The sequence below is a fragment of the Anneissia japonica genome, unplaced genomic scaffold (assembly GCF_011630105.1).
Source record: "Anneissia japonica isolate Jap-2015-1 unplaced genomic scaffold, ASM1163010v1 scaffold585_len4108843_cov191, whole genome shotgun sequence".
NCBI lineage: Eukaryota > Metazoa > Echinodermata > Crinoidea > Comatulida > Comatulidae > Anneissia > Anneissia japonica.
Genome location: NW_022716829.1, coordinates 530,039 through 551,065, shown reverse-complemented (window position 1 = coordinate 551,065; position 21,027 = coordinate 530,039). Strand labels below are relative to the sequence as shown.

The following is a 21,027-nucleotide window of genomic DNA, read 5'->3' as shown; positions in this document are numbered from 1 at the left end:
TCTACCTCTAAACGCTCCGGGATTTTACTACCAAAAATGTGGTTTTCCTCGCAAAGCCGATGCTCGTGTGATCGTGAGTTTCCTACCAGGTCCTACGCGGTCTGAGGCAGTACGGCAAGCCCGCTCATGACTGACACTGCGCGTCTTAAACTGCGGTGTTGGACCTTTCCTGTCAGTCGACCCCATTCCTACCCCTCCTGTTATACTCCTACACTTTTTGAGTCCTTAGGAGATCGGCTTTACCCACCAGAACCAGAACTATGTTCAGATGTAGTTGATAATGAGCCTGTCTCTTATACACATCTAACGATTTATATTGTTTCTTGTATCTTTTTAAAGGTTGTTATTATAGGTGACAGATGCGAGTTTATTTTTTTTCGACACTGTATCCAACAATGGTGAAAATCCGCTATAGAGGGCACAATTCATAAAACCGCACATTTTGACGTTTAAGGACTGTATCAGAATATGCTGGCACGTTTAAGCCAAAACCCATCAATTTTATTTGATTGAAATACTTTCTTTTCGGCATACACTTTTATCCCTATTCAATCCAATTAATAGCCCGCGGCGTGCCCATACTACTGAAGAAAGTGGAAGTGGCGTGTGACTTTCTAATTCGAAATTATCAGAGCTATAATATGATAAACTGCTTTCGATTTCGCGTATCATCAGATTTTTGTCTTCTTTCATAATTTCTTTTGGGACTGGGTTTGATGCTACAACACAGGAGGCAAAACATCAACATTAAAACATGGAATATTGTTGTTGCAGTACGAAATTTGATAATTTATATAATAATGTATTTATCACATACAAGAGAATCACTAGGCCCTATAACAATTCTTTAACATTGTAAATTCAAACGTAAGATCAAACAATACATGATCAAGAAGAAAACTATAATCCTATTGATATTTTACAAATAATAATAATTAGATGTCTGTTACAACAATTTCCTCCCTGAATACTTCTAAGATCAAGCCTTATACACATGATTTAATTATTTACGAAATGTTGTTTTAAAAAAAACAATAGACCTCTAATGATCTAAAATAAAATTACAAATTTTACTCTAATATAGTCATTAATATTCATCAATGCATTACCAAGCTACTGCATAGGCCTAATAGGTTATGCCAATTGAAATTTGGCCATGAAAATGTATTTGAAGAAATTTCCATACTATAAAAGCATAGAGAAATACAGAAGCATTTCTACTAAAGCCTACTAAATCAATGTTCTTATATACGACATGAGGAATTTGAAATTGTACAACTAAATTTTCTAATATCCATTACGACTGACGGAATAATTCAGTATTTTTAGTCCCGGCGACATTTTTTCACAATAAATTTACATTTTGCCAGCATATACTCTCAATTTCAGTTTTCAACAAGCTAGGTTAAGTTGTGTTTAAAAACACATAAACTATAGACATTGTTTAGTATGCTTAATTCTGTCAATCAAGCATAGTAAACAATTTCTATATTTTAATATGCTTAATTCTATCAATACTAGTAATAGAATTACAATCAATTTTGATAGTAGCATAATGTATTAAAAATGCTATTAAGATAATGTTAAAATATGTTGAGTCGATCGACTGGGTGATAGTATTCGTATAATAATTTTCTGTTGATTGGTTTCATTAAGGAGTCAAAGATTATAAGTATTCAACGCCATTCCAAAAAAGAAAATATCTTTTAGATATTTCATGATATTAACTAAATTTAGTAGGCCTATACCTTTTTGTTTTTAACAGCGAATGATATCATTCTAACATTTGAGCGCACATTAGCGCGCACGACGTAATCTTAGGGCCTAATTGGAACAAGCGGAACAAGCAATTAACATTAATCTTACCTGCTCCAGTCATCTTCATCGTAAAGACAAATGCACACACGATTTTTAATAATAGCATGTTGGATGAATACGGTCTCTACTAATTAAGATAAATTGCTATTTAAGAATACGAAAATACTATGAACTGTTAATATGTTGTTAAATAAATAATTTTGATAATCTAATTCAGTAGTCAAGTGCTGCTTGATCTGCTGTTGATGATAATGGAACTGGGATCTGGGGTCCTCGTCCTTGTTTTATGCTATTGGCATGTGTCAGTAGTATCGACCAGCTTCACCCTAAGGGCAAAACAAACCAACATGGTATCTGACCACATGTTAGCATCACCACCTGGGTCCGCTAACAACGGTGCCCGTATTTACCTGTTCCCATTTTTAGCCTACGCAGAAAATTTTAATATATTATGATTGCATTACTGAGCATTATTCAGTGAGTGGCCGCATTTTCTTGTACTATGCTATTGCATCCCCATGATAGTGCAATCCGATGTGGTCATTGATTTCTGTAATGCCACCAGGCGCATTCTGATGACTTTTCACCGCATTACACCACGATATAGCAAGGGGATAGCTCATAGGATGAATGTGGGGATGTACATCAAAATAAGAAATATGAAGGTTCTAATTAACCCCCCATCCACCCACCCCTAAAAAAAAAAAAAAAAAAAAAAAAAACCGGCGTCATGTTTCCAAGAGTTACCTCCGTCGCTTTGAAGTACAATATATTAGGCTTTGTTGAAAATACGGTCTGAAAGTATAACGGATTGCAAAATGAATCACCAAAACTGCTCCACATCTAAATTGGCCTTTTGAGAAAGTATGAGTATCGAAGTTCACACTACACCGTCTCAATCATACAAATTTGAACTTGTTATCTGATGAATTGCAGCTCTGCAATGACTATGACTACTACATTTTATTTAAGATCTTTCAGAAATGACGCAAATTATCTATATACGAAGATGCGCCAACTGCAGGTCTGAAGCAGTGATTATATTTTGAATGGCTGCTGTAAAGTTTATATACTAGATTTGAAAACACACTTGTTCGAATAAGCACGGTGTCACATAGAATGATGTAATTGAATTAATACGAAATCCGAATAATGAATAATATTCCTGCTCCGTGAAATCATTTACATGTAGGCCTATAAACTTACGGCATACATGTCGTTTGTAATCTTATATGACTTTATTGTCTATGACCGAAATATCGTGGCGATTGTGATTGCAATAAATACGTATATTTTCAATAATCTTAATGCGTCGTGTCATTAATAAATCTTTATGCATATATGTGCGATTTCAATAATTCTACATAATGTAATGTAATTTCAATAAATTTGCAATATATTATAGTGCTATAGTATAATAAAGTACAAAAAGAAAATAGTATTAACTATTTGTTGCCAGTCATATCTATTAAATCAATTGGCCTAATCCACCCGAATATAGCCTAGGTGCGGACCTATCATATAGGAAATTTGTTCCGAAATACTGAATAAAGTATTGAATGAACGAATAAATGATACGATCTTTACATGTTCCTTTAATTGAGCACTGTGTCTATATTACTCTAGCCCTTGTTTTATTGTCAGCAGACGTATTAATTGTGAATATTAACATTCGATCAATAACAGTAAATGAGCAAAGACAATTTTGCTTCCAAATGTTTTAGGAATAAATACGGCAAAAATAAAAATTTCCTTATTTTTTTTAACATCACATCCTCTGTCTAAATCAACCGAGTTTTCTTGACACTATATAGTGCTGTTCCGCATATTTTGACCCCTTATTACACCCCTGACATGACAATTTCTTGACAAACGGCACTTTGGGTCTTGGCTCTCGAGATCTTTCTTACTTTAACGATTTGTATCTTATCTTTGCATTGACACTTAAATTAAGCAGTAGAAATGGATTTTATGTAAGAATTTTTGTATTAAAATATACGTAAACTAGCGAAAATGTGTACATTATTGGAAGTTAATAACTTAGATCTTATAAAATGCTCCTTAAATGATTGTTTAATAGTATTTTACATTGTATAAGCGCAAATATATATAGCGCCATCATTAGTTTTGCTGTAAAATGTTGCCATAACCTTTGACATGGTAGCGGTGAACACATGTGTGTTTTGTTTGCTTATCGTCGTCGCTCTAGACGTGAAACGCTGATGAAAGTTAATTCTAACAAGACAAATTAATCGTTATGGAAGATCCTACTAGTTCAGGGTCACATTTGCAGGCTCGTTTTGTGACGAAACAGCAGCAGTAGGTTTAAACCATAGTGTGATTAGCTTATTTTGATATATTAACGTAGGCCTCCATCCACTATCGCCTGTATGTATTATAACGAAATAGGTATAGGGCATTGCCCAGCCCGACCTCTCAATTCTCTACATTTTTAGGCCTAGCTAGCCTAGACTTTTCTTACGTTCCCAACATAAAGCCTTTCACATGAATAGGGGTAGAGCTATTTTACATAGGCTATCCACCTTACTTAGGTATATTGTATGCACCTAATAACTTTCAAACTAGCTTTTTTTTTTAGAATTGAGAAAAAAAAAATAGACGCATGTTGCACATAATCTGGAAAAAAAGTGCTGAATATTCGGGGATGTCCAATTACGCATTTTGGGATTCTGAGGAAGTAAGCTAGCCTGGCCCTACTGTAGCTACAGTAAAATAATAAAAACATGAGGACAAATTGCTAATTGTGCATTTTTTTTTTTTTGGCTACATGATGACTAGACTGTAAAGTAAGGTCTGCGCGGGAATATAGCCTTGGCTGAGAAATCCATCCACACATTACAGAAAATAAGGGCTAATTTCTACGCAGATTTTGCCAAAAATTAGGACTTGACCTGATCTTACTATAGGTCAGACTTTTTTTATACCTTGTTTCACTAACTTAGGCCTACTGTACATATATTATTTTTTTTAAAGATTTCAAGGAAGCGGCGGGCATAATAAAAATAAAGAAAACTTTTTTTCCCTGAAATTGTGATCTTTTTGTGGAGGCGTGTGCGCTAATTAGCCAAAAATAAAAGTGTATTTTTATTTGAAATCATTGTTATTGACAGGCGGTGGGTTTGCTAAACAAGGAATAAAACAAGTATTGTGCAATGTATGCAGTAGGCCTACTGTAATTAGGATTCTGGACACCTATTTTCATACTAATTTTCTGCACAAATTTGAGCTGGTTCTTGAGGTATCATTCGCGCAATAAAAAACTACAGTATGGTGTAATGAGGGATACCAAATCGTAAATTTGATTCAGTTGATATCGGCTAAGTTTCCCAGACAAGCAATGATCAAACACATATTTATTTTTATTTATTTATTTATTTTTTATTTTGGTATAAAGTTGTATAGGTGGTGGGATAGATTTATTTGTTGTATTTGTTTAAAGTTAACTTCAAAGCAAATCTTAATTTTTAAAACTAGGTTATAGCATTTAAGTTCATTGATGATACTGTAGTAGTAATGAACTCTAGAAATTAAATGTTTACGTGCCAATTGCCAATTAAAATGTACAGTGATTCTTCAAATCAGCTTTAGTTCAATGTAAATGCACTGAATACCGTGTATTGATTGACACTCTGACAAGCTGTCTGTCACAATTTGTTGATTTAAGTGCAACTTGATAATGCCAATCAACATCAGATTTTAAGATTGATCAGGTACTGGTGTTTATCTTTCATTGGCCATGTAGACTGTAATGTCATGCAGTAATTTGTTTTGTGTAAACCATATCTACCAACTGCTATCAGTGGAAATAGTAAGATGAGGCTTTACAATGTTAGGGAGCTTTTGGTTTGCGAGACGACATGATGCTAGTACAGATTCGCCGTGCATTCTCTGCACAACATGGATTTGGTCATAAATGTGTGGTAAAATTCATGCAATGAGAAGAGCTAAAAATTCTTGCATGCGCAGATGACTTCTTAGTGGCATCATTACAATTTACATCCTACCACGTCAAACAACTTAATGCTTTACTATAAAAAAAGTTTTTAGTTTGGTTAACACAATGTTTGTTATCCGGTAGTGTTAGTAATCACTTGCAGGAACTGAAGTGTGCACCATATTTTAAGACAGTTTTTCTTATTTTGTCAAATTTGTTGTGAGTAATGGTACAGTACTAATATTTATAACAGCTTCTGTTTCTCATTCTTCAGGTATGCTGTACCAGAGTTTCCCTTTTCTGTGCCTGCGAATGTTGGAGCAAGTGAATTGAGTGCCCTCATAAACAAGTTACTGAATGAAGGTAAAATGTAGCACAATAAATTGTAACAAATGATGAGTGACATCTTTAAATAAAGTTGGTGTGTTGTGGTAATGATTGCGGTCCACACTGAGTCGCGAACCAATGACCTGCAATTAGTATTTGGTTGCTAAACAAATCTCAAGTCATAAGGCCAAGTACACATGCAACAGGTGTCAGTCAGTGCTGACTTCAATATGAATCACTACAGTAAATAAGAGTGTTCACATTGTACAGAAGCAGTAATATAATGAGGTGTCCAATTGCACTAATAGGACTTTAGCCAAGTGCGGTACTCCAAAGCAATGAACCTGGTATATACTGTAGGTATACTCTTGGTAGGCAATACAATTAACAAAAGAATAATTTGAAGTGAACTCAACTCGTATCCATATTTTTTTTTTCTAGCGTGCATGATTCATTGAACATTCTCACTATTTTTTGGCAGTGGACGTTTTCTTTTCAGGATAGCCTACATTAATCCACTGTACAGGCTATTAAATTTTATTTGACAAAAATAACTGTATTGTATGCTGATATATAGTCATGTGATGTCATCATGACCATATTTAGGCATGTCACATGCTTCTGTCCAATAAAATTTGATAGTGTGTACAGGGCATTAGTATAAATACTGTATTACAGTGTATATTGTTATTAATTACAGAATATTATTACAATATTGTTATATTCATTGTCTATACTGTAGCAGTACAGAAATTTGTCCCAATAAAAAGTTTTTAAACTTTAAAAAACATGAGAATACAGTATACTACCCCCTCCCCATAAAAAAATAAATGTGCTTTGATTTAAAAATAGAAAGTTGTTCACTTTTAGAAAAAGCAGAGGAAGATGTTGAACAACTTGACTTTGACTTCCTTATTGATGGGGAGCTTCTCCGTGTTTCTGTTAGCAACCACATGGAAGAGAAAGGAATTTCTTCCGAGACTGTGGTGGAGATTGAATACTTTCAGAAACATCCAGCGCCCACTCCAGAGGGCAGTCTCCTACATGATGACTGGATTAGCTGTGTGCAAGGATGTAATGACAGGTTGGGAAAATAGATTTTTTGAAATGTGGGAGCAGTTTTGACTCTTACCCTTGAGGTCAGGGTTCATGTCCCATGCTTGTCTTTTTCCAGCCAGGCACGAAAGTCAGTAAGATGTGAATGATTTCAAATGAAATATGGTACAGTTAGCTGCACACTATGTAATACTCTGAAGAGAGTGGAATTGTGAGTGGCTGTTTGTGTATCCAATCCAGTGACGGGGATCCCACGTGTCCCGAAAATCACAATGGCCTCCCGCAAGCAAGAATATCCCGAAAAGTAACCCATCCCCCGCAAATTCATAATATTTGCATGCTTTTACTACTTTATTATCAGTTATCTCACAGAAGTCAGTGCCGATGCATATCACCATGTTCAGCAAAATAAAATTAAATGTGTTAAGCAAACTCATTTAACCAGATCTCCTGGTAGAGATTTCTTCAAATTTGGGACCCTTGCAGTGACTAGGGGAAAGGAATAACTGCCCTTGCAGTAGGATTCAAAATAGATAGCGCAAAGTGTTATTTTTTTAATTGTTCTTTTAATTTAATGTAATTAGATTTATATAGTACTTTATACCGAAAAGGTCTCAAAGCACTTGAGGTGTGGAATAGCTTCTACACTAACTTGCTTCTTCTCCCCTCATGTCTGAGTTGCCTGGTACACTGGGACCAGCTAATCTCGTCTATTCAATTTTACTAAATGAATATGATGACTGTTATAATGTCCAAGTTAATAAAATGGGAAGTGATTTGAGACTTGGTAAGTGCTATATAAATTCAAATTAGTATTATTTTTTTTCCTGGGTGGATTAATTCAGAAACATTCAACATTATTGAATGTGATTGAATTGCAAATCTAGTATATTGAATTCAAATGCAATTTTCTTTCACAATTACCTTTTTTGACTTGATATATTCAAAATCTAATATACAGTATACTTGCATACAGGATTGTTACTGGGTGCTATGACAACTCTGTACGTCTGTGGAATGTTAAAGGAGATAATCTAATGACTTTGAGTTATCATTCAGATCCTGTAAAATGTGTATCATGGATAAAGAAAGGTGAGGTGAATATAAATATAGATAATTAAGAAAATAATGGGTAATCAGTGCTGGAGGGCCCAGGCCCCCTAAATTTTTCAAAATTATTTTTAAAAAAAAACAACATTTAAGTCTGAGAGTGCCATTTTCAGCCATCTAGGTGTCATAATTATAAATTTTCATATCTCAGCCCCAACCATGGTGGGGCTGATGTGGTCTAGAACATCTGTGAAAGTACCTCCCTGGGCCCCTCTATTTGGAATTTCTGGATCCGGTAGGTAAAAGAATATACTTTACAAGTTTTCAGCTCAACATACTGTAGGCAATGAGCAAAAAAACCCTTTAATATAGGGCTAGATATTTATTCATTGTTTATCCAGATTTCAGTTAACAATTTTTAGCTCTGTAATTTTATCATTTTATAAATACCAAATAATTATTAACGTGCAACATGCTAATTTCAGACGGCCCTACAAGTTTACTAGTGTCTGGATCTCATGACCAGAGTCTAATCATCTGGGAAGTCAACGAGGAAAAAAAAACATGCCAGGCATTACACAGCTGTCGGGGACACGCAAGGAGCGTGGATTCTGTCGCCGTCAATAAAAGCGGGACTAAAATATGCAGTGGGTCTTTTGATAGCATGCTTAAAATCTGGTCAGCAGGTATGAAAATTAAATGTGGATTAAAGTTATTGATTATTATAATCATTATTTTATATGTTTTATAAAACATTATTGAAATACCAATAATAATTAACATATCTGAATGGAAATCATGACATTTTATTTATGATAAAAAAAACAAATTTCTAAGTGAATCTGTTTTAAAAAATTACATTTATCGAACATGCATGCATACAAAAAACTTTTAACACTAAATTAACAAATACTGTATTCTTCATTTAGTTCCAGGGACAACTGAAGATGTGTCGGAAAGAACAGAAGACCAACATAGGAAGAAAATCAAAGCAGACAAAAATCTTCCTTTGACAAGGGTGAGCATAATTACAATTTTGGATCCTTTTAATTTTGAAATGTTCAAAAAATGATCACATACTGTACAGTACTGCAAATGTTTATCTGTCTGATGATGACATGTTTTGTGCTTTAAAGCTGTACATAATTACAGTATTAATTATTAAACCTAATATTTAGTGTACAAAAAATCTGAACATGATAATCTACTGAAATATACCTATTGGTTTGAACCGTGGAAAAAAATAAAGTTTTACAAAATCAATAACTGAATCTAAATTTATTTTAGACCCCTCTAATGACGTTAGATGGCCACAGAGAAGCTGTGTCATCAGTACTCTGGTACAATGACAATGAGGTTTGCAGTGCATCCTGGGATCACACCATACAATTCTGGGATGTTGAAACCGGTGTCCAAAAGTCAACATTGGTAAGATTACAAACCTGAAACATCATTAGCTTAAAACAGCTAAATTCTTTCAAAGATGATTTACCATCCGTAGAGGGGTATTAGGGAGGTTTCGCATGCGAACGCATACGGTTAGTGTGACTTATACATCATCATTTATGACACACATTTCTTGTTCACTACACGTAGAAAAATTTTGGATTTCTAGTACAATCTTCAATTTTTTTCACATTTTACAGCAAGTAAAGTAAAATAAATGTATCTTTGATACGTTCTTTGTGGCTTTGCAAGAGAGCAAGTTTCATTTTGGGGTGTTAAAAAATGTTGGTGCTTGGTGGTGTCGGGATTTTCCTGTAGGCCTAGCTTATAGTAGCCAGGCATTTTTGGGTCACGAAATAACCAAAACCAAACAAGGGAAAAATCTATATATATGCCAAAATCTGATTTTGAGAAGCATGATGAGAGAAAAAAACTGAACAGGCCTAGCGTAGGCCTAAAGCCCGATGGTTAAATTTCGCTGTCATTGTGAAAGGCACAGCATGGCTACAAACCGTTACAGATAGTTAAACGTATGCGAACAGATAGTTAAACGTATGCGAACACCTATCTGTTATCCTGCAAAACCTCTCTAATAACAAATTTATACACGAAAATTGCACAATGGATGTCCTCTTGTGTATGCGCATTTCTGATGTAACGCCAAACCATTGGTAGCAGTCTCAACAAATCCTTTTTCAGGGTTAATCTTGGATGCATATTTAAATTACTTTCAGACAGGGACAAAGGTTTTCCTCTCAATTGCGCTGTCTGAGTGCAATGGTATGATAGCTTCTGGCAATGCAGACCGCCACATCAGAATATGGGACCCACGCAGTAGCGAGGGAGCAGTTGTCAAATCGTCACTCTCTCATCACAATGGTTGGGTGACAGCTGTGGACTGGTCCCGAGTGAATTCAAACCAGTTGATTTCTGGCTCGTATGATCAAACCTTCAAGCTTTGGGACATTCGTAGTTCAAAAGCCCCATTGTACAATATGTCTGGATTAGGGGATAAAGTTCTTGCCGTCAACTGGAACATACCAGAGGTAGGATTATTTCACTACTTTGCATAAAAGCTAATTTCTTTTGACAACCCACAATAATTGGTTATGTCTAGCCAAAAAAAAACAAAAAAAAAAACCCCATTCCCAAACATTTTTCAGCTTTGCATCAAAAGGAAAGACATTTCTTACATTGAATTTCGTTTTTGTCTTTTCAGTTGCTGCTCTTTGGGGGTGCTGATAATTGTCTACATATATTTCACTCTTCTGAGATCATCTCTAGGTGAAAGGAAATCTTAGCTGCATATCCATCCCTTGAAATACACACACAGAGTAACAGAGTAGCAATATTCCATGCATTCTGATTGGTGCTAAGACAATGCCTAATAACCTGCCCTTCATGGTTGTAGCTGGAAAAAAAAAAAGTTTAGCAATTGGGTTAATTCAGTTTAAAAATGATTAGCAAAATTGAGTTTAATTAGCACAGAAACAATGAATGTTTAAACTCATTAGCTAAAAATATTTAGCCAAATTCAGCAATATGAATGGGAGGCTTAAATTCTAATGAGCTAATTACTAAAGGTACAGAAGGCAGAAGAAAAATTGTGTTGCCCAAGGCCATTTGGAAACAGGGCCTTATAGGATACTCCCCTTGGAGATGTGTATGCCATAGGCATTTGTTCCAATAACCATATTAATAAATTTAAAGTGCATAGCCTCGGTATAAAATTCAACATATTTATTTCATTTTAGTCATTTTTTTTGTATTCACTCTGTACTTTTACTGTTTATGGCTTTCTGTCCATTCTAGTCATGCATTTTAAATGTTGTCTAGGACTACTAATTAATAAACTATGTAGTTGGTTTTTAATTAAATTACCAATACAGGTACAACAAAATATATGTTTTTGAGTGAACCTAAAAGTCTTTTAAACTCTACAGTATTATCTTTTTCGATGTGAGTTTGCGTATGTAATCAATAAATGTAAAATACTGTACTGTACTTTACCAGATATCAAGATATAGATGTGTTTGGTTTGATAAACTTGGATTGCACAAACACGCGTGGTACACATAAACCTTCTTTCTTGTTAACAGTTTCTCTAAGCACATACTCATTCTTGTCAATAATGAAGCCGTTTCCTTGACATAACCGCTTCACAAAATCTAAAGAATGTTGGGAGAAAACAATCAGTTTATATTAGAACTGGCACTCTTTGTTAACTATTTCAGATTTAGTATAATTATTGATCTATTGAATAAAACATTTTTGTGAAATTTGCAATTGTTTTTAGTCTTCCTAACTACATCAACCTGAAAAACATTTACTTTTTGTAATTCATTCATGTTCATTGAACATTTTGAGAATTAAAATTGGCTTTCTCCATATTATTTGAATCACTTAAACAATTCAATGTAATTTGAAGTTGCTAGTTTAATGTGAACAAAAGGCCCCGAGCCCTCTAACTAGTTTTGAAGCAGAACTTAGACACACAAATTTGGAATTGTTTTTAGCCTTCTTGACTACATCAACATGAAAACATCTACTTTTTGTAATTAATTCATGTTCATTGTACATTTTGAGAATTAAAATTGGCTTTCCCCATTATTCTCTGAATAGCTTAAACAATTCAATGTAATTTTAAGCTTCTAGTTTAATGTGAACAAAAGGCCCTGAGCCCTCTAACTAGTTTTGAAGTAGAACATAGACACACAGATTTGATTATACTGTACTTTATATAGGCCAAGGATTGCCAGTAGCAAAAACACATTAATGTATAAGCAGCAATCTAATATTCCCAGGGCCCCCACTTTTTGGCAGAAATATGGAGATTTTTGTATGATCGGAAAGAAATGCAAGAAAAGAAAGAGGGAAGAAGGAAGAGAGAGTATACAAGTATGTATACCGGTACACGCATAATAGACCTATTTACTGTAATAGGAATGAGAAAAAATTATCTGACCATTTTCAAGGGGGAATACCTTGAATTTTGAATTAACATTTTCACAGGGAGAACCCGAACCCGCCTTTCCCTTTGGGGTTCATTGATTCATGGAATCGCTCTTTAAAAGGGGAAACCTTGAATTTTGAAGAACATAAGTCATTAAAAGACACCTCAGAAGTCAGGAATCAAAATTTTGGGAATCATTTTTACCCCCACCCCCTAAATTTGAACGCAGATCCCCCTGATTCATATTCCCATTCATCTTACTAGTGAGCCCCCAACTTTGAAAAACGTTCCGCCGGCACTGTGTAAGATATTAAGATGTGTATAAGAGAAGACAATAATAGTGTACTGATTTCATTTTTTGTTCACAGAGCCATTATGTATACAGGTCCAACAGCTTAACATTCTATTCACTTAGACCAAGGATACTAAACTGAGTATAAGTACAGTACTATAATTCAAGAATTGCTTTTAAAGATGATTATGATGAGATCATAAAAAATAATAATAGCATACAAATTATTAACTTGTGCATAAAAATTATTGAATTTAAAAAATGTGTACCCTGATTTTTAAACAAAAAAAACATTATAATAAAAATAATAAAACACTTCCAGTGACTAGAAGTTTTTCTATCATTTTTCGCTGTAAACTGATGGGTAGACATTTTTTTAAATAAACTAAACTCTATGTTCAATTTGATAACTTCAAAATGGCCAAGTTAATTTCAAAAAATATTTTTATGATTTTTTTGGTATTTAGCATGGGACAATTATACATCTTTAATGTTTCATACCTGTTGTAAAGTAGTAGGCACGAGTACCATCTTGTCTTACATAGAAATTCTCACTGATCTTATGCCCTTTGGAGAACCTTAACATTGCATGATCATAAAGCCCATAATCACGGAAGAGTAGGACACCACCAGGTTTTAGCACCTGAAAGACAATCAATAAATCAATAACCCAATCAATAATTAATATTGGTAATGGTATATATGTATCAAAACACTGCAGTTAAGCGGCTGAACCTATATCATACTAGAGTTAACGTATGATGAGGTTCGAGGTGGAATGGTTGGGACACTGGTTTTGGTGGGTAGTTTAGGAGTATAACAGGAGGGGTACAATTAGGGTCTGAAAAGGAAAGGTGGTCAGTTTAAGATGCGCAGCATCAGTCTTGAGTTTAGCAGGTTTTCCGTATGTGATCCGCTTTTCAACTACTGTACTGCATATGGCCAAGGGTTCAAAAATCATGCTGTACATTTTTAGTTCAGAAACTCTTTCTCCTCACAACCAAATAGTATAAATGTTTGCCTGATATGAAGCAATTGATCTACTTTAAATAGTCAATGCTGTTTTTTTATTTTTTTTAAATTTTTATTTAAAACCATGTTTAAGGAGGGTAGCTCTTCCAGCACAGCGGATCATTTGGGGGCCTCACATACCTTGAAATCTCCAAAAATAAGATATTATATCTCTTCATAATTACATAAATTTAAAGCATTTAACCATCCCAGGCATTAATACACTGTTTACATTCCACAATAAGAAATATTTTTATTTTCTCCTCTGTCTAGCAAAACCATTATTTTCATTTTTTGTCAACCTCCTTTTAAGGTATAAAAAGCAGTTTCGCCTAAAATGCATCGTCTAACCTTGAATATATTCTTTAAGACATCTGGCATCTTGTCGGGGTGAATAGCCGAAAGGACAAATAGCATACTTGTCATATCAATGGTTCCCTCAGGAATGTTGTCCTTTAACTTATCTTTTGTGAGATCACACTGGAAAACTTTCACTCTGGATTCATTATATAGAGGGTTATCCTAACAAAAAACACAAGTAAAAAATAATGTTAAAGCAATTATGATGGTATAACAGTACAATGACAGTGTTGAAAATGATGCTAAAGATGATAGCTTCACCTTATGTTATTTCACCCTCTGTAACCACATTGAATTATTGTGAATAAAAAAAAAAAAAAAAAAAAATACACCAAATGATAGAATTATTAAGTTACATCTTTAAAGTATTGTATGGAGAGGATGATAAACATGTATTTTGATGATAAATAATGTTGATGCAAACAACTCCCAGTAGACCAATCTCTATATTGTTGGTAACCTCCATTGATTGATTTTCTTTTTTTTAAATTTCATTTCACATCCAACAGCAAAATAATTCACTAAAGATAAAACTTTTTGAAGCTCTTAATGTGTCTTAATATGAGGCTTGGAAAGTGAAGTTGTTTTTAATCATATGAAAGCCTAAAAAATCCTACATTTGAGCTTAGGACTATGGACTTTGTAGTGTGAACATCTATATATATCAATTCTCTTTGTGTTTTGCTTGGCCAGCTGCCTATCTCATCGTATTGACGATTTTGCCAGCCTTATTTGTATTTACCTTTACAAACTGTACAGCTCTTGGAGAAAAATCACAAGCATATATCATCAGATTCTTATTTTCCTCCAGCAGTGGAAACAACGCATTGCCAACCCCACAACCGACTTCAAGCAGAGATCTCTTCACAATGTTACCCTAGAAATAGCAGAGTACATGTATTCATTTGACACCACTGACCATAACGCTGTCTACACTATCAAATACAGATTTATTAGCAGATTACAGTACAGTACCTTGAATAACTCATTTATTTAACTTCTACCATCAACATTATTCTTTAATATTAGAGTATATTTTATGTATATAATTAATTTTAATTTGAGTATTTTATCTGTATAAATTTGTTTTTAATTGTCTTTCTCTTTTCTCTCCCTTTTCTTTGAAATTCTATATGCAATTTATGAATCCCAAGCAATTCAGTTTTTAGTGTCGGATCTGTGGATATTACAGAAAAAAAAAGAAATTAAGAAATATGGGCATATCACATTTCTTTGTTACATGCATTCGATAGTGTGGACACAGCTAACCAGTTGCCAATGATGACATTGATAGCTGTACACACTATCAACTTATCACCATGATCACCAATTATTCTAATCATACATCTTTAGTTTTAAAGTACTTAGACAATAATGATAAATACGCTCTTTTTTTTAATCTCCAATGAGGAGCTCTAGAAACACTTGGCTGATAAATTAATAGATCTTTTTTAGATCTACTGTCTCTATTATACTGCCCTCATGAGGCTGATTGATTAGTAGGTCTTTTTTAGATCTACTGCTTCTATTATACTGCCCTCATGAGGAGTTCTAGAAACATTCAGATGATTAACAGTTGATTGATTGTAGATCTTTTTTAGTTCTACTGCCTCTATTATACTGCCCTCATGAGGAGCTCTAGAAACACTCAGCTGATTAATAGATCTTTTTTATTTTTCTACTGCCTCTATTATACTGCCCTCATCGGAGCTTTTGAGATTACGAGAACTTGTTTTGCTCTACTTTACATGTAAATTACCAGACATTAGCATAGGGGAGATATTAACATTTAGTACAGTACTGTATATTTCAATATCAATTGTGAACATTTTAATTCATAATGTTATTTCCATGTTTCAGCTCTCAATAAATATAGAAATATATTTTTTTAAAACGAACACTATACTATATATATTTTATAGAGTGTAGATACTCACTGTGTGTTCTTTTAGCTCCTCAAATTCTCGAGTAGTCCAATGCCTGTCTTTAAAAAAATTTACAGAGTTCCGTTTATAAAACAGGTCCCAGTTTTTCTGGGCTTCTTTCTCAAGCTTACATCTTTTGAAATCTGAAACAAGTTCAGAATCACTTTCCAATTTCTGTTGCTCCTCATCAGTTAACATTCTAGGATGCTCCAGAGGATGCTCCTCCATTTTTTCTTGTAGAATACCAGGACATGTCTCCTGGGCCATTTCCTTGGGAGACAGAAATAAATTGATTTAGATAATTGTAGTATACATGTAAAATATATGACTATGATGCCAGTGGCTTTTTAAAAGGGTGCATCACAGAAAAGGTTTGCTTCTATCAGTTGGCACCCCACTGAAAAAAAAAAAAGTTTCTGACGCAAAAAAATACTTAAGTACAGCAGTGAAAAAAAAAGTAGTATATAGTATTGTATACAGTACGAGCTATCACTGTCACCTGGAGTAGTATGCGATTGATATCACTGCCACATCTTGGCTCAGTAGTTCAACAGTCGGGGAAGTGGCCCAGTGGGAGTCAACAATCTGGCATTCAACTAAAGTAATTGAAATTGTTGAGTCATAAATAAAAGTGGGTTCTGATCTTACAAAAGTGGAATAGAATTGGGAATTTGGATTAAGAAAACTGGTCTACATAGTCATAGATTCCTGCCATAACCCACCTGTGCACTGCAGTAATGCATTTGTCAATTGTAGTCCCAGCCCCCCACCCTCCGGACCCGGGCCTAGCAGGGACTTAGCCAATGATGTAATTTACGAAACTGTTACATGCATGTGAAACTCCCGGCCACCTCCTGACAATGCGGGGCATCGTTTTAACATACTTATCTGGCTAAGTCCCCGGCCCTTTCGATGCTGGTTACATCCAGGCTACAGGTGAATTTTAGGTACAGTACGTCCCGGTACTGCGGGGACACAATTAGGTGTTTGTCCCGGTCCCTGTCCCGGCTCAGTCCCGGCCAGCCAGTGCCCCGCTATATGGGCCGGGTCCGGGGGACTGGGACTACAATTGACAAGTGCATAAAGTAGGCCATACCATAGGCTAGAGATACTAGTAGATCATACATTACTAATGATACATCACTTCATTCACGTCTAGCTTGGCAATACTGCTGACCTAGGCCTATAAACCTATGCCTGTGCCAATCGCACCACTCTACTACTAGTACTAGGCCGCTCAGTCATCCTGTCCAGACATCAGACACCTGGCCCTGTCGTACTCGGTACCGTAACACCTCCCCCTTACTTACCTAAAAATAAGCTAGGCCTAAGAGGCCTAGCACACCCGGCTCAGATGGATACCATGTACAATAATATTTAAATTATTTAATAACAGAATTGTTCCATATTTGCGTTCCTCCTGTCATAAAATAAATTAATGATAATTTCAATCGTAGTGCAACTAAAAAACACAAACAAAATCACTAACAGTACTGTACTGTAAGTTAACTGTACTTTCTCGCAGCATTGTACGCCCTCTATAGTATAGCATCGTTAACAAACTTGTTGACCCAACTCAACATCACCACCCATTACATGTACTGTTCTTTTTCGTAAAATAAAGTTGGGATCATGGCAAGTGGCGGATCCATGATTTTTAACGGGTATAGGGGAGGAAAGTTTCATTGATCAGACCAAACTTGTGCGAAGAATGTTATCTAAGGGAGATTGAAGCATGTTTTAGAGTTTGTAGGAACATCCATAGTAGAAATAAATTTTAATCTTTCAACCAGAAATATTTGCATGCAATTGACTGATCTTCTACAAAGTAGACCTTTGTTGGGTGATAACAGTCAGTTAGAAAAATTATTATGATATATTTCATCGCCAGAGTAAGGTTGAAAGGGGTTAAATGGTAAAAAGGTTTTTTTTTTTTAAAGACACACTGTCCTAATATTTTGAAACGAGTTAATCTTGTTGGTCCCTACTATTGCGAAACAATGTATTCGCCTATGAACAGGTAAAAAGAGACAAAATAAGTAAGTCGAATTTTGAAATTTCAACTGGCTGTTATAATCCTATCATGCATCATGGATTGCATTATTTTTGCTGTATACGCAGTGGCGGATCCAGGGGTGGGGGGTTCAAGGGGTTCGGACGAACCCCCCCCCCCTCTGTAAAGAAACATAACAAAATATATAGATTGGGCCCTTCTTACATACAAAAGGCATGCTCACCTACCTGTGCATAGGTTGGCACATCGGACAAACTATGCTTATCCCAACGAAAATAAAAAAGAAGACCCCTATTTTTCTCTTTTATTTTGATGATAATACGCCAGCCTGTCACAAAATCAAAATTAAGAATTTTTTGGGCGTCTGTTTGTCTTCGTTTTATACACACCCTATACGGGTGTATACAAAACGAAACCCGAAAAACGAAGACCTCCAACTATTTCTCAATTATCTTATTGAAAGCTTTTCAATATCATCATAAAACAGTTGCCAAGTACCGGTACCTATTACATTATTCGATCGGAATAAAATGAGGAATATCAAGAAAAATTTAGGGGTCTTATAGACACCCTATGGGTGTCTACAAAAGGAAAACCCAAAACAAGAAAAACGAAGACCCACATTTTTTTCTTTTAATCGTGATGAAAATAATGTTTTTAAATCACTTCACTGATTTGATTTGTTAAAATATTTTGTATACGATAACAAAATATTTTAACAAATCAAATCACTTCACTGATTTGATTTGTTAAAATATTTTGTTATCGTATACACGATAAAAAGTTATCGAATCGTCCTAGTGTAAAAACTTCTCTTATTTCTTTTGTTTTCTATATGAATAATCCCTTTTTACCTTTTTTATCGTTATCGTTATCGTTAAAGTATAAACAGGTCTTAAGACTTGGCCTAGCCGTACGCGTTTTTTTTTTTTTTTTTTTTTTTTTTTTGGAGGGGGGGGGGGCGCTAAATCTTGAATATTTAATTCATAAACTTGTTCCATATTAAAATAAACAGTACTAATGCTTTTAATTGCGTTTTAATTTGACAATCAAAAGTTCAATAAAATTCATCGAAAATACTTCACTCTTAAACTCTTCCCGAAAAGAAGAACTTATAACAATCATCGCCTTTTTTCTAATAAATTGTGAGTTATGCTAGTGGAATATTTTCTGTGTATTACAAATAAAATAAAGGCAATTGCCATATCATTTTTATGTATATGATTGTAATTCAGATAAGACATTCCCTACCACCACCATCCCCCTCCCCCAACTTCAGAAAATTATACAGAGCTGAATCAAAACGAACGAGTTGGTCTGAAAAATCCAGACACTGTTCCGTTCTACAGTACCATAGAATGCAATTCAATGGAAAAGCTTAAAAATTGGACTTTTAAAAGAAGTTGTATACATAAATACTAATATTTTGCGAATCTTGAGATTTTTTAGTGTAATCTTGAGATTTTTAGACTGAATTTTGGGAATTTTGGTTTTCTCAGTGGTCACACTGATCGGTCATTTGGTAGTAACACCAACAATAACATAAGATGGATAAGATAAGGGTCTTCGTTTTATAGACACCATACAAAGAACAAGACCCGAAAAACCAAGACCCACATTTTTTTTCTCTCTCAATTGTGATGAAATAATGAAATGGGTACTTGGCAACTGTTTTATGATATTTTGAAATACTTTCAATAAGGTATAATTGAGAAATAATTGGAGGTCTTCGTTTTTCGTGTCTTCGGTCTTCGTTTTGTAGACACCCATATAGGGTGTCTATAAAACGATGAAAATTTCACAAACAGACGGCCAAAAAATTTCGTAATTTTGATTTTGTGACAGCCTTGTGTATTATCATCAAAATAAAAGAGAAAAAATAGGGGTCTTCGTTTTTGTGTCTTCGGTCTTCGGTATTCGTTTTATAGACTCCCTAGCCTAACTAGCATTCAATTCAATACAATTAAAAACACTGTTTTTGGCTCGACGTCGTTATGTACGAAAGTGTGTTCTTCAGGCCTATTTCATCGACCTATAAGAAAGACTACGTATCCAACTACTCAATATTTTTGAAACATAGGTCTAATAATGCATTGACTATATCTTTGATTTCTTGTATGGTATAGGCCTAAGAATGAGATAAAATCACCTGGCCTTTTTTTAAGAGGGGTAAAACCTAGAATTTTAAAGAAATTTATGGTCATTAAAAGACACCTCAGAAGTCGGGAAAGCTCATTTCGAGGACCCCCGACCCCCCTTTCATTCTCGGGTTTCTCGGAATAATTTCGAACCCCCCCCCCCCTCTTTCAAATCATGGATCCGTCCCTGATACGCCTCTGTTTGTAGGAATAATCGCGGATACGTTGAGAAGTCCCAAGTGTGGAAATCCCAGCATCACAAAAGTGATGATAGGCCTATGAAATGAAATTGTGATTATCTATAAGTCTGAGTGTAGGCAGGCCAAACATGACCACGAAGATTTCTGTACAACCTTTGGCCTAGTAGCAGTGCCGTAATCAGAAATTTCTAACAGTGTGGGACAATATCAGGGTGGACCCACTTTACGCGTAAATCCAAATAATATATGGACCCATTTTCTCTAAAGTGGGACCCATTTTATGCATAAAAAATATGAGAAATCTGGACCAATTTTCTTAAAGGTTTACTCATTTTAGGCAAAAAATGAGAAATCTGGACCAATTTATTCAAAAAGTGGACTCATTCTATGCATAGAATAATTTGGACCCATTTAAAAATGTGGACCCATTCTTTGTGGTCCCATTAGAAAAATTGTGTGGGACTGTCCCAACTGTCCCAATG

General features: G+C 34.8%; 3 protein-coding genes across 4 annotated transcripts in view; 1 reads left to right on the top strand and 2 right to left on the bottom strand.

Moving 5' to 3' along the window:
• LOC117109982 (von Willebrand factor A domain-containing protein 2-like) overlaps positions 1-2,088 on the bottom strand; it is a 10,308-nt gene extending 8,220 nt beyond the window's left edge. The window contains exon 1 of the mRNA XM_033252506.1: positions 1,867-2,088. Within this exon, the coding sequence (XP_033108397.1) occupies positions 1,867-1,924 (58 nt within the window). The 5' untranslated portion in view covers positions 1,925-2,088. The remainder of the gene's footprint in view (positions 1-1,866) is intronic.
• A 1,881-nt stretch (positions 2,089-3,969) lies between these two features.
• On the top strand, positions 3,970-11,656 carry LOC117109911 (ribosome biogenesis protein WDR12-like). Its single transcript, XM_033252380.1, has 9 exons — positions 3,970-4,137; positions 6,048-6,136; positions 6,971-7,184; positions 8,133-8,248; positions 8,692-8,892; positions 9,136-9,224; positions 9,494-9,634; positions 10,387-10,698; positions 10,872-11,656. Exons 1-9 carry the CDS (start codon positions 4,076-4,078, stop codon positions 10,938-10,940), a joined length of 1,293 nt encoding a protein of 430 aa, XP_033108271.1. The 5' UTR covers positions 3,970-4,075; the 3' UTR covers positions 10,941-11,656.
• LOC117109912 (tRNA N(3)-methylcytidine methyltransferase METTL6-like) lies at positions 10,931-17,712 on the bottom strand. Of its 2 annotated transcripts, XM_033252382.1 has the most exons (7): positions 17,504-17,712; positions 16,206-16,463; positions 15,011-15,145; positions 14,260-14,430; positions 13,399-13,540; positions 11,663-11,820; positions 10,931-11,063 (listed from the first exon to the last, which is right to left on the bottom strand). In XM_033252382.1, exons 2-6 carry the CDS (start codon positions 16,458-16,460, stop codon positions 11,669-11,671), a joined length of 855 nt encoding a protein of 284 aa, XP_033108273.1. In that variant the 5' UTR covers positions 16,461-16,463; positions 17,504-17,712; the 3' UTR covers positions 10,931-11,063; positions 11,663-11,668. The 2 variants fall into 2 exon arrangements, with proteins under 2 accessions (XP_033108273.1, XP_033108272.1); XM_033252381.1 differs by lacking the exon at positions 10,931-11,063 and having other exon boundaries at positions 11,656-11,820.
• Positions 17,713-21,027: the final 3,315 nt, after the last annotated feature.